The sequence below is a fragment of the Spea bombifrons genome, chromosome 4 (assembly GCF_027358695.1).
Source record: "Spea bombifrons isolate aSpeBom1 chromosome 4, aSpeBom1.2.pri, whole genome shotgun sequence".
NCBI classification, from domain to species: Eukaryota; Metazoa; Chordata; class Amphibia; order Anura; family Pelobatidae; genus Spea; species Spea bombifrons.
The window spans coordinates 104,970,866-104,988,355 of NC_071090.1; the positions used below are offsets into that span (position 1 = coordinate 104,970,866).

A 17,490-nucleotide genomic window follows, 5' to 3' on the forward strand; every position below is an offset into this window, starting at 1 on the left:
CACATATGACATATAACATATATATATATATATATATATATATATATATATACACACTCACTGGCCACTTTATTAGGTTCACCTATTCAATTAACACAAATAGCTAATCAGCCAATCACCTGGCGGCAACTCAATGCATTTAGGCATGTAGACGCGGTCAAGACAACTTGCTGAAGTTCAAACCGAGCATCAGAATGGGGAAGAAAGGGGATTTAAGTGACTTTGAATGTGGCATGTTGGATGTTGGTGCCAGACGGGCAGGTCTGGGGCAGAAACTGCTGATCTACTGGGATTTTCGCGCACAGCCATCTCTAGGGTTTATAGAGAGTGGACCGAAAAAGAGAAAATATCCAGCGAGCGGCAGTCGTGTGGCTGAAAATACCTTGTTGATGTCAGAGGTCAGAGGAGAATGGGCAGCCTGGTTCAAGATGACAGAAAGGCAACAGTAACTCAAATACCACTCGTTACAACCAAGGTATGCAGAATACCATCTCTGAACGCACGTCGAACCTTGAAGCAGATGGGCTACAGCAGCAGAAGACCAAACCAGGTGCCGCTCCTGTCAGCTAAGAACAGAAAACCGAGGCTACAATTCACACAGAATCACCAAAATTGGACAATGGAAGACTGGAAGAACGTTGCCGGGTCTGACGAGTCTCGATTCCAGCTGCAACATTCAGATGGCAGGGTCAGACTCTGGCGTAAACAACGTGAAAGCATTGGTGTGGGGGGGGCATATTTTCTTGGAACACTTTGGGCTCCTTAGTACCAATTGAGCATCGTTTAAATGCGACAGCCTACCTGGGTCCATCCCTTTATCCGCATCTTCTGATGGCTACTTCCAGCAGGATAATGCACCAGGTCACAAAGCTCATATCATCTCAAACTGGTTTCTTGGACATGACAATGAATTCACTGAACTCCACTGGCTCCCACAGTCACCAGATCTCAATCCAACAGAGCACCTTTGGGATGCGGTAGAACGGGAGATTCACATCATGGATGTGCAGCCGACAAATCTACAGCAACTGCGTGATGCCATCATCTCCATACGGACCAAAACCTCTGAGGAATGTTTCCAGCACCTAGAAAGTATGCCAGGAACAGCCCCGGAGGGAAAGAATTGGACAGAGGGTCCCCATGAATGAAGTGCCGGACGAGGTACCCATGGTCAAGCCTGGTTAAGGGATGACTAAGCAAAATTTTAGCACTGAAAGCGTTAACTTAGTGGCACGTGCAGGGCCAGATGGGAGGGGGTAATTACCCTCCCTGAGGGGTATATATTGAAGGGTCTTGCTCTATAGGGGCAATTATTTTAAAGTGCATTTGCCCGCCCATCCCTCCCCTAATTTTCGGCATTTGCCCGCCCATCCCTCCCCTAATTTTCGGCATTTGCCCGCCCATCCCTCCCCTAATTTTCGGCATTTGCCCGCCCATCCCTCCCCTAATTTTCGGCATTTGCCCGCCCATCCCTCCCCTAATTTTCGGCATTTGCCCGCCCATCCCTCCCCTAATTTTCGGCATTTGCCCGCCCATCCCTCCCCTAATTTTCGGCATTTGCCCGCCCATCCCTCCCCTAATTTTCGGCATTTGCCCGCCCATCCCTCCCCTAATTTTCGGCATTTGCCCGCCCATCCCTCCCCTAATTTTCGGCATTTGCCGGGTACTCTGGTTTTTTACGCTGGTACGGTGCAGGAGTTAACCATCTAGGTGCGGTTACTTGTGGTGCACAGAGGTGTAAGTGCAGGACACTCCGGGGGCATTCGCTCCTGTGAATCGTATGGTCATGTGACTGCCGCGCTAGGGGACGCCGGCAGTTCCAGCAGGGATTCAGGTGGACACGCCCATACCAGCAGGTTACTTATTTGGTTATTCATTTGGTTATTAATTGGTTACAACTGGTTATATGTTTGCTTTCATTTTGACAATAAATATTGATATACTGTGTCAAAATGTGTTGTGTTAATAATCTTTGACACTTTGTAAAACATTAATAAAGGTTGAGTGTCGCACGGCGGACAAATAAACTCCCTATCTGACGATTAATAAAGTTTTTGAAATAAAGAAGTGTCTCTGTCTTATTTGTAAGAGGTACCGAAAACTGGACGCTACTTTATTCATGAAGTAGTACAACCAGTACTAGCAAGGTGTACCTAATAAAGTGGTCAGTGAGTGTATATATATTTATATATATATATATATATATATATATATATATATATATATACTCTTTGGTTAGTGTTTTTTTGGGGTTGCCTGAATATTACAATATCTCTAATTTACATGCAATCACATAATTAGCATTGATAATTACTCACCGAGTGCTGTTTGTGATCCTAAAAACAAAGTTTCCATGCTCTATGACATACATTTACTTAGCTTTTCACATAGAAGGTGCAGTTTGAGTCCTGCCCCAGTTATAGATGAACCAGAAAGACAAAAAAAAGAAAAGATACCATGTTGGTTAATAATCCTCGACCAAACAGGGCCCCAAGCAAAAAGTCCCTTTTTTGCCCCCCCACGCATGGACACTCTATGTTTGTATAACGATTAATGTAAAGCATTTAGAAAAATGTATTTTACTAAAATCATTTAATTTGTAATCCTAATTCCTGCTGGTTCTGTACAGGTTATTGTATATTTTAAGACTATAGAACACTGATACACTCATAACCAGCAAACTTTCTAAGCACACGGGAAAGTGGAGCATAAGGGGGCGAAAGAGACACAAAGGGATTTGGATCCCAAAAGAGGCTCTGTCTCTCCAAAAAAGGGACACTTGGGAAGTGTATTGTCCCTCTTCCTAAACTAGCTGGAGCCTCTGGCTTCCCCGTGGTCTCGATGTTCCAAAATTATCTCTCTCTTTTGAAAATATGTTAAAGGCAAGCACATCATCAGCCATTTGTCAGGTTTTGAACCAATATATCAGATGCATTACCAAGAAACTAAGCGTTAATACGTCCCACATACTGTAGGGGGCAGCATTCTGTTGGCCGTTAATATGAAATGTATAGGAGCCCTGCAAAAAATGGCTGATGATGTCACCCTAAATTGTAGTTGTTTCCAATCCGTAACCAACCTGCGGTGAAACTACTCTGGAAACTCTACTGCGTTATTTTCCAGCGCATTTCACCTTTCGGTCTTTTGTGTCACAATGGAGGGTAAACACGCGATGAAATGACCTGCTATTTTCATCATAACCCGGAAAATGTACACCTGTGACCTAAGCAAATGCTAGCAATGGACCAAAGCAGAAAGACAGAATATTACAACCAAACGCAGTGCGATGGAAAAGCAAAGAGTGGAAAAAAGAAAAACTCATGGAAAATGATTCAAACGAGAGATTTAGCCCAATTTAAAGTACAATACACAAACTTAGTTATGCGCAAACCAATTTACTGTGATTTACCCTTTAAATGGATGCGATGTATAGTGGGCCCCCACTATATGGGTCTCTTGCTGGGACTGGCTATTGGGCACATTGGGCAAATGACTCCTGGGTATGAGCCTGATGGCACCTCATGTACTTTTATTAGGTACTCGTGCCCCTGTTTTTAATACCCTGGTGTATCATACCCCCTAACATGCCAGGTAGCTGAAAAAAGACACCTGTGTCAGGGTTTGTCGCAAGACGCGAGGAGGATCTCGCCGACATCAGAAGTGGGTGGCTTTGAAATTATAATTAATAATAATAATAATAATCAATAATAATTGTAATTAAGGTCTATGTTCCAATAACACAGCCCCCCCCCACACTGGTTTTATAGCTCCCGGGGCCAGTCAGTTTAGACTCCCTAACCAGCCTATGATCCTCGCTGTCCACATAAAATGGGACAGTGCCTGCTAAAACTGGGGCTGTTGGGAGGTATGGTGTATACTCATTTGATGGATATGCATAAAAGTGCCGTGACCCCCCTCCTGCTAGACAAATAATGTAAAGGGAAGTATGTTACAAGAGAACTTCTGTACTTTGGCCCAAATCCAAGTCAAAGCTGTATAATTAACTTATCTGTAGTGTGAGTTTAACACTTTATCTCTCTAGTTTAATTTGCCAAGGGAGGTTCATTTCCAACGTGATTAAAGGCGCACTCAAGCCATCATATCAGCTTAAATGCATATTACAGTTGAGTTTCCCCTTTAGATTTTACATTTTTCTCCTCCTGCAAATGCATGGAGGGAATTCAGAACCCCTATGTATTTGCCCCATTTCTTTGCCCCCCCCCACTCCCAGCGGCAGGACAGGGCACAGGGCAGGCACAGGCAGACAGACACATCCAGCCACAAGATTCAATCCAACCATATTAGAAAAAAGAACAAGAATTGGTTCCAGAAACTAAGGAAGGTCATTGAGACGCAGGGCAGGGCAGGGCAGGTACTGCCAGACACACAGATCCAGATTGAACAGGATTGTACAGGACTCAACAGGGAGGCTGGTGCAGGACTCAACACCAGCTCCACCAAACCTCCCCACGCATGCACACAGCTAGGACGGCGCTGCAGTATACCAAGACACTTTGGAAAATGCTCTGCTTCCAACTTTGTGGAAGGCCCTTTTCTATTCCAGCGTGACTGCGCCCCAGCCCACAAAGCAAGCCCCATAAAGACATGGTTGGATGGGTTTGGGGTGGAAGAACTTGCCCGGCTGCACAGAGCCCTGACCTCAACCCCATCCAACACCTTTGGGATGAACTCGAACGGAGATTGCGAGCCGGGTGTCTCGCCCAACATCAGTGTCTAACGTCACATACGCTCTACTGGATGAACGGGCAAAAATTCCACGGAAACCTCCAAAATCTTGTGGAAATCCTTCCCAGAAGAGTGGAAGCCGTTATATCTGCAAAGTGGGGGCCGACTTCATATTAATGTCTATGTATTTAGAATGTGATGTCATCACAGTCCTATTGGTGGAATGGTCAGGTGTCCCAATACTCTTGTCAACACTAATACTGTCACAGCCGTAACCTGTTTGGCTACTTCTGTCATGAACGCACTCTACTCCAAGTGTGCGTGTGAGTTGGTTCTGGTGGTAAAAGGGTTTAAATTCACTATCTGTCTGCCCTAGTCCGGAAATAGTGATAAAAATATCCACCCTTAATACCACCCGCAATTAGCTATAATGATATAACTAATATCAAAATAATGCTGCCACCACCAAGACAATTAGACTATAAACCCACACAATATATTTTAACACAATAATTATGTGATTTCAAATTACCGATAAAATGGTTTCACCAGGTAACGTGAATCTTTACCAGACAAAGGCAGAGCTTAATAAAGGAATATTTATTATGAACAAAAATTTATAATTCATAAAAAAAAAGATTTTAGCGAGACCGCCTACTGGCTGCGTCAATCACTTTGACCCTTTCTTTGACCTTGCACCCTCTCTTCACAGATGATATTAAGCAGCAAATCAGTGGCGAGAATCATCTGACCAATGAGGAAGATGGGAGCTGCAGCTTCTTCCTAAGTAACTAATTTGTTTTAAAGAATGAATTTTAAATACTCATAAAGTGCTTTAACGTGAATTCTTCTTTGGCAAGACTGTCGGGAACATTAAAGTACACACACACACAAACAAACATGTTAAAATCGCACTTCAGCATTGCAGATGGTATCTACGAGCATAAGTAAGTTTTTACACCACTAACTACTAACAACGGGACACAATGAACAGGCAGAGAAGGCCCTGGTTGGTTAGCTGTGCTGGGAGTGTTAGCTACTGTATCTGCTGTATACCTGTACCTGTATATCTGCTACTGTGCATCAGGTCTACACTTCTACTGCCAAAACAGCCTTTTCCCCTACAAAAACCTGCTCTCTGTAGAGCGTCAGAGTATTCCACCCGCAAGCGGTCAAATACCAGCCACTTGGCAATCCTACTGATACCACCTGATATAAAAGAAAGAGTTGTTCTGATTTAGCAGAGCGTAATGCAAAGGTAACTTGGGAGAGTTCTTCAAAATCTCACTAATTTAAAGGGACTCTCCAGTGCAGGCTGTTTAGGGGCAGAAATGGTACAAGCAGGCTGTGTAGGGGGCAGAGATGGCACAGGTAGGCTGTTTGGGGGCAGAGACAAGCTGTTTGTGGACAAGATATCTGGGTGCAAAAATGGCACAGAAAAGCTGAGGGAAAGGTGGCACAGATAAGCTGTTTGGGGGTAAACATGGCACTGAAAAGCTGGGGTGCCCAATTTTCACATGGGGCCCTGTGTTCTAGTTACGGCCCTCGTGTGGCAAGAGGGCACATGAGCTCGACCACACAATAAAATATATGGGGCTGGTAACAGTAAAACACCAAGTCTTCTACCTCCACCATGAAGCAGACACCCTGCGGTAGGAAACCTTTTCTGACTGATATCAGGAATATATTCTCACGAATGGTCGGTTTTCACACACGAATCACCTGTTAGTCATGGTGAATGAGAGTCCCGTCCTCAGGTCTGCTGTTACCTCTAAGCTGTGTTCGAGTCAAGAGCGGTTTGAGTTGATGGTTTAGATCAGGATCCTTGCGTTTCTTCACCAAACATATAAAAGCAGAGCACTGGTGTGGCAAAGGATTTTTAATTAGTAGCTTTACAGCATATCTGCCTCCTCAGCTCTTAACTAACTCCACCTATGTTAATATTTCACCCAAGAAAAACAATTCAGATAAGCACCAAAACCATGGATGGCCGCCAGCTGTAGATATTGTGGCTCCAGCTCTATAACCGCGTGTGTTTTCTGATTCACGTCATGCTGACATGCGGCGGTGGAATGAGCCAAGGAGGGGCACATACACGGGCAGAATGGAAGACATGGCCCCCCATTCGCCTTTCTCTAATGGTCACCTTGCGTCGGTAGCAATTTGTTATAGAGGACATATATGCTCTTCATTAAAAGCATTTTTGGGTATCTCCTTCCTCCCCTTGCCTCTCTTTCACAGCTGATTTCAGCTGGCAGTGATTGAAACATAATGATTTCACTTTATTTTACCTATTTAGTCCACCAGCATTCTTTTCTCCCCTCCCCCGAGGAAACCAGCATGTTTAACAGTAAATGCAAACAACAAAGCGAGGAATCCGTGCACTCCCAGCAAACACCATTTAAAAACTTCTGAGGCATAAATATTGTGAAACATTGGGGATTCCGTCACATATGGTCATATAATGCTTCACCCATCCGAACATGGCTGTATTGCGTGCCATGAAGCTGAATCACTGAGGCTGCACTGCCTTTTAATCCAGTGAGACTCTCCTGCAATTTAAAGCTCTCTCTGGACACCATTAATGAGGCACCTGTGTGCAGTGGTGTAACTACAGTGGTCGTAGCTGTCGCAAATGCAATGGGGGCCCGAGCAACCCCTGCAACTACTCCTTCTCTTCTTGTGCCTGTCTCTCCATGCTGCTTTGAAATTGTTCAGAAAGGGCCCTTGCGACCTGGACTGAACCGGACTAGACACAGATGGTGGTACACCATAACTCCCATCAATATATACTGAGCCAGACATTGACAGCGGTACACCGCAACTCCAATCTCCCACCCTAATCATTTTCATTCAGTTGCTTTTTCACTCTCAGTCACTCTTATTCATGCTCTCTCACATCCTTACTTACACATGCTCTCTCACACTGTCATGGACCCATTCACTCATTCTTATCACGTTCTCACACTCTCGCATTCTCTCCCACCCACACACTCTCAAAACTTGTTTTACTATTATTTCTCTGCAGCTCATTATCATTAATTTCCTTGTTATTTATTTATCTGCTTTCCTCAAAATAGCCTCTGTAAAGGTGATAAAATTCACCCTTGTGCCAGCTTTGCTTATCAAGGCTTCATGGCACACCTCGTTAAAAGATCCAAAAAGGATGCATGCGGAGGCCTCACCCCTTTGAGGAAACACTCCTATATGCCTGGTCAGGAGAAAGAAGATGCCTGTGCGCATTTCAGATACAGCTTCACTGAGCCACGGAGACTCAGTAAAGCTTGTGGTAGGACCACTGCCGGTGCTAAGGGGCGACAGGCGCATAAGGTGGGACACATGCCTGGACAAAATGTTGTCCTGGCAAAATTGGGACAGTTGGTAAGTATGCCAACATGTACATGCAACAAAAAAAACGAAATGGTGCAGACCCAGAGAATATTATTTTAAATCACCTATTTGGTGCATGTCTGTATTTTTTATTTACTGGTAAACGTCCAAGATTACCTCTCGAAGAGTGTAACATTGCTGCCAGTCAGCTCAGGGAGGGGACCCTACGTACCTCCCACCACGTACGAAATATATGGTTGGCTCCCGAGGTCCACTTTCCCAATCATGTATCACATACGTGGTTGGCAATGAAAAGGGTTGAAGAAGCGCTATTTCCACGTTATACACATGGACGCCAGTGCATTGTACCCCGTGCAAATATTTGTAGGCATCCCTTAATTAATGGAATTCTTCTGTCTTATTTAACTCCACCCCCAGTTACATAGTTACATAGTTATATAGGCTGAAAAAAGACATGCGTCCATCAAGTTCAGCCTTTCCTATATCTCTTAATTTGTTGCTATTGATCCAAAAGAAGGCAAAAAAAACAACAACCCAGTTTCGCTCTTTCCAATTTTGCACTAACCAGGGGAAAAAAATCCTTCTTGACCCCAAAATGTCAGTCAGATTTCTGCTTGGATCAATAAGCTGTTTCCCCATAATAAAAGATTATATCCCCGAATATTATGTTTTTCCAGGTATCCATCCAGTTGCTGTTTAAACGTCTGTACAGACTCTGATAAAACTACCTCTGCAGGCAGAGAATTCCACATCCTTATTGTCCTTACTGTAAAAAACCCTTTCCTCTGCCTTAGACTAAATCTCCTTTCTTCCAGTCTAAACGCATGACCACGTGTCCTATGCACAGTCCTGTTTATGAACAGATTTCCACACAATGGTTTGTATTGGCCCCGAATATATTTATATAACGTTATCATATCCCCTCTGAGGCGCCGTTTTACTAAACTAAACAGATTTAAATTAGTTAACCTTTCTTCATAACTATATTGCTCCATTCCTTTTATTAATTTTGTAGCCCGCCTCTGCACCCTTTCTAGTGCTATGATATCCTTCTTTAGAATAGGTGCCCAAAATTGCACAGCATATTCAAGGTGCGGCCTTACCATTGATTTATACAGAGGCAAAATTATATTTTTATCCCGCGACTTGATGCCCCTTTTTATACACGACAATACCTTACTGGCCTTAGCAACCGCAGACTGAGACTGCACATTGTTGCCTAGTTTGTTGTCTATAACAATTACCAAATCCTTCTCATTTGTCGTTACCCCTAATTCACTACCGTTTAGGGTGTAGGTTTGTTAGAATATTCTTTGTCTTGAATATCTAAGCTTCTCCAGTGATCAAACAGCAATCAAGACCACAGCTTCTATGTCTTATTAATTAGGTTTATTCGATAACAAATTATCAATTCATACAATACCAATGCTGGAACAAATGTTGATAAAAAGGTATTGTAGGCTAAGTATCTTAATGAGATGAAGATGAGAGCGTGGAAAGAGCGTAGAAAGAGACCTTGTCTTTGTAGTCATGCCAATTTATATCCCTTTACATTTGGTTAGGGTATACGTAAAGGAATCCTATTGGAACAGCCATATGATACACCGGCATTCCAAGACCCTTTAAGCTACGTAACTTAATTGATACCATATGTTCCTAGCACTCAAGTTGCATTCAGGCCTAAAATGTGCAGAACAAAATAAAAGTATAAAAATGATTTCTTACAAGGTTGCTTGTGCATTCGCTACCCCGAAGTGCATAACTTTACATTTATCTACATTGAATTTCATCTGCCATTTGTGTGCCCAGTCCCCCAGTCTATCTAGATCCCTCTGCAGCACAGTAATATCCTGCTCGCGCTGTATTACTTTACCTAGTTTTGTGTCATCTGCAAACACAGAAACATGACTTTCAACGCCTATTGCCAGGTCATTTATAAATATGTTGAATAAACTTGGTCCCAGAACAGAACCCTGAGGGACACCACTTACCACTTTGACCAGCTTGAAAATTTACCATTTATAACAACTCTCTGTACTCTACCTCTAAGCCAATGTTCTACCCAAGAACAAGAATTTGTATCTAGACCAATTTTCTTCAGTTTGAATACTAACCTATTGTGTGGAACCGTGTCAAACGCCTTGGCAAAATCCAAGTAGATTACATCCACTGCAACACCCTGATCTACACTTCTACTTACTTCTTCGTAGAATGCAATTAAATTAGTTTGACAGGACCTATGTTTCATAAAATCATGCTGATTTATGCTAATAATATTGTTCTTCCCAATGAATTCTTGAATATTATCCCTAAACAGCCCTTCAAATACTTTCCCAACCACAGAAGTTAAGCTCACAGGTCTATAATTTCCGGGCACGGAGTTTGAACCCTTTTTGAATATAGGAACCACATCTGCCTTCCTCCAATCCTCTGGTACAATTCCTGAAAGAAAAGAATCCCGAAAGATTAGAAACAGAGGTTCACTTATTTCCTGACACAGCTCCTTAAGTACTCGTGGGTGAATACCGTCAGGCCCCGGAGCTTTGTTAACATTAACTTTCTTTAGTTGCTGCAGCACCTTGTCCTGAGCCATCCAATCAGTTTGACTGAAATTTTTTTTCAGTAGTCCTATGTATATCCATTGCCATAGGTCCCTCCATAACATATACTGAGGAAAAATAGTTATTTAAACTTTCTGCTTTTTCCTGGTCCTCCTTAACCAACACTCCCCTCTCTGTTTTTAATGAACCTACGTTTTCGTTTTTTGTTTTTTTAGAATTTATGTACTTAAAGAATTTTTTGGGGTTAGTTTTGCTCTCTTTGGCAATCACCCTCTCCTTTTCTAGTTTAGCCCATCTAATCACCTTTTTGCATGCTTTATTGGCTTCCTTATATCTTATATAGGATGCCTCTGATTCGTCTGATTTAAATGCTGTAAAAGCCATTTTCTTATTTTTAATTTTCTGCTTAACGTCCCCACTAAGCCACATCGGTTTCAATTTGTTTCTTTTATATTTGTTTCCTAGTGGTACATACTGAGACGTGTACCCTGCTAATATTTGCTTGAAAATACTCCATTTTTCCTCAGTTTTTTTTATCCCTGAAGAGTTTAAGTCAGTCAATAAGTTGTAAAGCTGCCCTTATCTTATTGAAATTGGCCTTCTTAAAATTATATGTTTTTGTATTCCCCCTGGGCCTCTACTGAAAGCACAAAGCATACCACAGTATGCTTTTTGCTTATTTTGTAGAACTTCCATTTAATTAACGGGCCCTGTACTCTCTTTTAAATCAAAAGGCAACCGCAAATCACATGTATTCAATCTAAACACTGATGTTTTGTTATACATGTGCATGCCCCTCAACACTTGATTTAGGCGGGAAAGTGGAAAGGAAAAGGCGGGACAGCGGGACAGAGACCCAAAATAGGGACTCTATTTGCAGGGGCAGAGGAAGGGTGAGGTGAAATCCGTTCTCACCTCAGGTGCAGCTGCGGGGGGGGGCAATGTACATGTATGCGTGTGTGTGTGTAAGGGCAGTGTACATATATGTGTGTGTGTGTGTAAGGGCAGTGTACGTGTATATGTGGGTGTGTAAGGGCAGTGTATGCGTATATGTGTGTTTTTGGGCAGGTGTGTGTAAGGGCAGTATATGTTTATATGTGTGTTTTTGGGCAGGTGCGTGTAAAGGTCCTGGGAGGGAGGCATTAGCATTTTTTAATAAAAAAAAAATCTCTGCTGCTGTGGACTACTCTTCCAATGATGATCAGCCAGCATTACGGTGGACAGCTGGCTGGCTGGGAATCATGGGAATTTGAGTTCATAGCTAGCATCTGTAGCTTTACTGTTGCTGCACTTCCCATGACGCTCAGCCAGCATCATGGATGTAGTATGTCTGGCTGAGCCTTATGGGAATTCAATTCAATGTGTTGGTTATTTTTAATATGCATGACTGTGCTGACGAAAACGAAGCATGTTTTAAGCGGCGATGCAAGCTCGGCATTGTAAAGTGCAATAGCTTGTATTGGTGAGTTCCGCGAGAAAAAAAAAAAGTGTCCCTGTTTCACATTTTTGAATGTTGGGAGTTATGCATGTGATTGGCTGCTGGTTCACTAGGCCTTCAATTAAAAATGTGCAAGAGGTTTTTTCTTTAGACTCCTTGCAACTCAAAAATAATTAGTAGAAGAGTAATTCCACCTCCACGAATGTGAGGACGTTCCCAGCATTCTGCTACTTTCTTTTTTTTACTTTTGCTTTCTGTGATGGAACCCTCTGTCACTGGGGCTCCTGGAGGGGCCTGATGGACAGCCTCCTCTCCACAGACTACGGACCCTGGTCCTGAAAGAGGTTACAGCCACCCAAACCCTGTCCTTATCCTTATTCCCTTTTTCCTGTAGCTCCACCTGCTGGCGGCGGCGTGAATTGCAGAACAAAACTGACCGGAGGACAGCAGGATTCCCTGGAACTCTCGGGTGGAGTGTGAATACGTTATGAACCGCTAAAATTGGAGCATCTGTCGGAGGCAATTCTCAGAGGCGTCCAGGTCCATATATATGTATGGGGTTCGGGGTCGCCCGATTATGGGCAGCTTTCTGTACATCTGGACATCTCACAACATCTGGATGATGTTGTATTTCACCTAGTTCTATGTGTATACGTATCTGTGTCCTTTCCAGTATAGAGAGTCTGTTTTCGCTCCCTACACTGTGTCGCCGCCAGTGACTGGTTAAATAAGGGCTATAAATACTGAGCCGCCTCGGGAAATCTTGCCAAGGAAGACCTACACGGCGGAGATACTCGGTCTCGGTCACAGGTCTAGATCACACTTTCCTACCTGGATCCTTGATACTTTCAACTGGTGCCTTAGGCTTTTGTTAGTTCCTTTTTACGGGAGGTTGGTTAAAGCCGCAAATGATACAAATAAGCCTCTTTTTTCTGGGGTTAAAGTTCGTGCCAGCTTGATGATCAGGCACCTGTGTACACAATTGTAGGTACTAGGAAATCTGAAAGCTAGTGACCGGGAACGCGTACAGCTGAAAATTTATAAGAAGATTACCAGCCCGTTGCAGGTGACGGCTGGCAATTGCAATTACACTATAGGGTTAATACCGTATATAAACAGTTTTACCGGTGCTAAGTTTGCAAAGTTGTCTTTTTGCCGTAGCAAGCAATTCAATGTTCCTGCTGGATGAACCATTCTATTGTTTGCTGATGGAAATACATTTGCGCATATATGCTATGAAGTTTCTAATTATATAGACTCTCAGTCTTCCCCTAATCTACGGTCAGTGTGGCAAATATTTTTTTTTTTTGGTGTGGTAGCAGAGCGAGTGATTGCATGCTGTGGAGTGGGGCCCAAGGAAATGCTTTCCTGGGGGTCCAATTTTATATATATATTGTCAACAGGGGCTAATATTAATACATATCGGCAGCAGGGGCTAATATTTATATATTGGCAGCAGGGGCTAATATTAATATATATTGGCAGCAGGGTCTAATATTAATACATATTGGCAGCGGGGCTAATATTAATATATATCGGCAGCAGGGTATAATATTAATATATATCGGCAGCAGGGGCTAATATTTATATAGATCGGCAGCAGGGGCTAATATTAAAGAATGTAAACTAACTGCCAATTCAAAGTGATAAGTACATATTATGTAGTTAAAAATGCATGTCTAACGCATATATATATATATATATATATATATATAGTGTGTTTTATAATTGCCCCCTACTTTGGTCCCTGTCCCCCATGTGCCCCCTCTAAATACGTAAGCTCTAGACTCCACTGTTGCCCATTAACTCATTTAGTGCACCCCACAAAATATATATTGGGTTTTTTGCTGCTCAAGTAGGAAATAATAATGCCTCCTAATACTCTCTACAGCTGTTCTTTATACCTCCCCCAAAGTCTTTCCAAACACTTCGAAGTTCACCCTACATGGGTAGAGCATGTCGTTTAGGCACTGCGGGTTAAAAATTGGAACATGTGCATCACCTTTTTCAAACTTGGAATTTTGGCAGATCACTTTACTGAGCCCATGTCGGTTATGTAGTTAAGCTCATAAAACTATATATTTCCTGACAGCACAAGGACAATAAAGGAGGACATTTCCTCCTTCACTTTAAAATACATTGCTGTATACAGTAAGGTAGGTTAACATCATATTATATTAAAAAAAAGAAAAGCACGGAACATTTTTAAGAATAATTTTTAATCTGATACTAGTAATAAATAAAGAAAAATGATGGGAATTTCCCTTTAAGTTATTAAGTTATAGACAAATCAGCATTACGTATAATCCCAGTCGTAAGGCAACCATAGTTTTGGTAGTTGTGTTTAGAGAAGGAGGACAAATCGCTAATAAAATACATACCCCAATTTTTATATATATCGGCAGCAGGGGCTAATATTAATACATATCGGCAGCAGAGGCTAATATTTATATATATATATATTGCCGGCGGGTGGTAATATTAATACATATCGGCAGCAGGGTCTAATATTTATATATTGGCAGCAGGGGCTAATATTAAAGAATGTAAACTAACTGCCAGTTCAAAGTGATAAGTACATATTATGTAGTTAAAAATGCATGTCTAACACACACACACACACACATATATATATATATATATATATATATATATATATATATATATATATATATATATATATATAGTGTGTTTTATAATGGACCCCTACTTTGGTCCCTGTCCCCCATGTGCCCCCTCTAAATATGTAAGCTCTAGACTCCACTGTTGCCCATTAACTCATTTAGTACACCCCACAAAATATATATTGGCTTTTTTGCTGCTCAAGTAGGAAATAATAATGCCTTCTAATACTCTCTACAGCTGTTCTTTATACCTCCCCCAAAGTCTTTCCAAACACTTCGAATTTCACCCTACATGGGTAGAGCATGTCGTTTAGGCACTGCGGGTTAAAAATTGGAACATGTGCATCACCTTTTTCAAACTTGGAATTTTGACAGATCACTTTACAGATCACTTTACCCATGTCGGTTATGTAGTTAAGCTCATAAAACTATATATTTCCTGAAAGCACAAGGACAATAAAGGAGGACATTTCCTCCTTCACTTTAAAATACATTGCTGTATACAGTAAGGTAGGTTAACATCATATTATATAAAAAAAAAGAAAAGCACGGAACATTTTTAAAAAGTAATTTTTAATCTGATACTAGTAATAAATAAAGAAAAATGATGTGAATTTCCCTTTAAATTATAAATAAATCAGCAGTACGTATAATCCCAGTCGTAAGGGAACCGTAGTTTTGGTAGCTGCGTTTAGAGGAGGAGGACAAATCGCTAATAAAATAATTTGCTTTTTCCGGCTCAGAAAGGGAAGTTTGTCAGGAAGACAGAGACGCTGCCGGCGTGATTCGTGGTACCCGTGAGACATTATTCGTTGGGACTGTGGAGCTAAAAACAGGATTGGGGGAACGGCTTTGTGCCGAAAAACTGTAATTCTTCTAGTAGAGTCTGACGAAGTGCGTGGTTTACTTCTAATCAATTAAATAATGGTTAAATACGGGTAACCACTTAAACCCGTGTGACCCTACTGACCTATATAACCCCTCCATATAACTGTTATAACTCCTATAACCCCTCCATATTACTCATCCTATCATTGCATATAGCCCCTCTCTATAACTCCTCATATTGCTCCATATAGCCCCTCTCTATAACCCCTATGACCTCATATAACCCGTTCCTATAACCCATCATATTACTTCATATACGACCTCCATATAACCCTCCTCTATGCCATATAACAGCACCCTATAATGCCTCCTAATACCCTCTACACAGCCTTTATTTACACCTCCTTTATTGGAATCTTTTATTTGGAGCCGGATTACTTTGGTTGAAAACCCCCCTTCTAAATTTCATTTGGTTTGTACTCCTTTCTTCCATCAGATAAATGGTCCTATATTTTTGATATGTTTAACAGTCCAAAGTCTTATTTCCCCAAAAGTCTTTCCAAACACTCCGAAGTTCATCCTTCCCGTAATGGTGGACGGTGACAAGTTTGTGGAAGGCACATCGGTTGTAATTGATCCGGTGTCCATTGAATATATTTGCTGGCGGAGGAGTTGGGGGGATTTTTAGCTCGTATAAGCAAATCCCCATAAAGGAATCTTCCATGGGAATGACCCTAATAACTTGCGCTACGTCATAGATCTTTTTTGCCATATCAACGGAAAATACATACCCCGGCCCAGAGCAGTAGGGAGGGTAAGTGTTATTGGGATAGACTTCCACAGGAACATACCACTTGTATGCTCTATTCCTTAAAGGTCCTGTGTTTCTGACAATGTACCCTGTAAAATAGTTTGTACGGACTGGCAGCCCGGGGCGCAGGAGTTGATGGACGAGATAATTCACGTTGAGAAACATATCGTTGTCTATTTTTATTGCGTAACTGGCGGTGGGGCAGAATTTCGTTAGCCATTCCATTCCCATAAGGGTTTTAAGAGTCAAGTTATAATAAGTATCAAGAAAATCCTGCTGTATGATATCACCGTAGGTACGACTTTCCTCGTCCAGAAGTTGCTGTACAGCATCCGATGCGACGGTGGACAACCCGACCAGAAAAACCGTCACCACGTCCTCATAGTTACTTTCATTCCCCCATGTTTCTCGAATGGCGTTCCGTGTCATCACGTCATGGCACCGGACAATCACCAAGAGAACGAGGAAGGGATTCCGCTGTGAGCATTTATCGCGTGGGTTGATCAGGAACTGGTAGGGGTATGGGTATGGCGGTGCTAAGGGATGTCTAAACGGAGGTGTCTTATTGACAGGTTTTTCCGTTTTATGCGTAATCGGTTTTAGTTGACTTCCAAAAATATTGGTTTTCATTTCAAAGAAGAAAAGTAGTCCAGAGGCAGAAATTAGAATAAAGATAGAAATCTTCAAGTAGTAACTTCTGAAACACTGTTCTTTACCCATGTCCACCTCCTGTAGTCCTAGGAAAGGCAGAGAAACAAATGGTATCATTAGGAACGACAATATTAAAGGACCAAACTTAACCCAGTTCTAAGAGCTGTGCGTTTAGAAAAAATAAATGCAATCGGGGGGGGGGGATCAGATGAGACATACAGTAGACTGCATTAGACATTTAATTTTTATAATATGAATATGAATATTTGGACTTGCCCCAGCACCCAGATTGCGCCTTCGGGATTTGCCCCAGCGCACAGAGGGCAAAGGGGAAAGATGTTGGTGGACGATCATACTTCAGACTAATTATAATTAAAGTGATGATCATGCGCTAAAAAGCACCGTTTGGGATATAATCGTGGAGAATTATGAAGCAGTCTGCCCCAGACGGTGTGAGAATCTGCCCATTCACCCTGAGATTGGGGTAAAACTCTTTAAGACTTGAAAGCAAACTTGAAAGCTCTCAGATATGGAAGTGCC

General features: G+C 42.1%; 1 protein-coding gene across 1 annotated transcript; it reads right to left on the reverse strand.

Moving 5' to 3' along the window:
• Positions 1-15,956: 15,956 nt before the first annotated feature.
• Positions 15,957-16,977, reverse strand: LOC128492340 (beta-1,3-galactosyltransferase 2-like). The gene has a single exon (XM_053464863.1). It carries the CDS (start codon positions 16,927-16,929, stop codon positions 16,012-16,014), a length of 918 nt encoding a protein of 305 aa, XP_053320838.1. The 5' UTR covers positions 16,930-16,977; the 3' UTR covers positions 15,957-16,011.
• Positions 16,978-17,490: the final 513 nt, after the last annotated feature.

Excerpts from the sequence above, each read along its gene's own strand:
- LOC128492340 (XM_053464863.1), bottom strand. The coding sequence starts at position 16,929 with ATGAAAACCAATATTTTTGGAAGTCAACTAAAACCGATTACGCATAAA.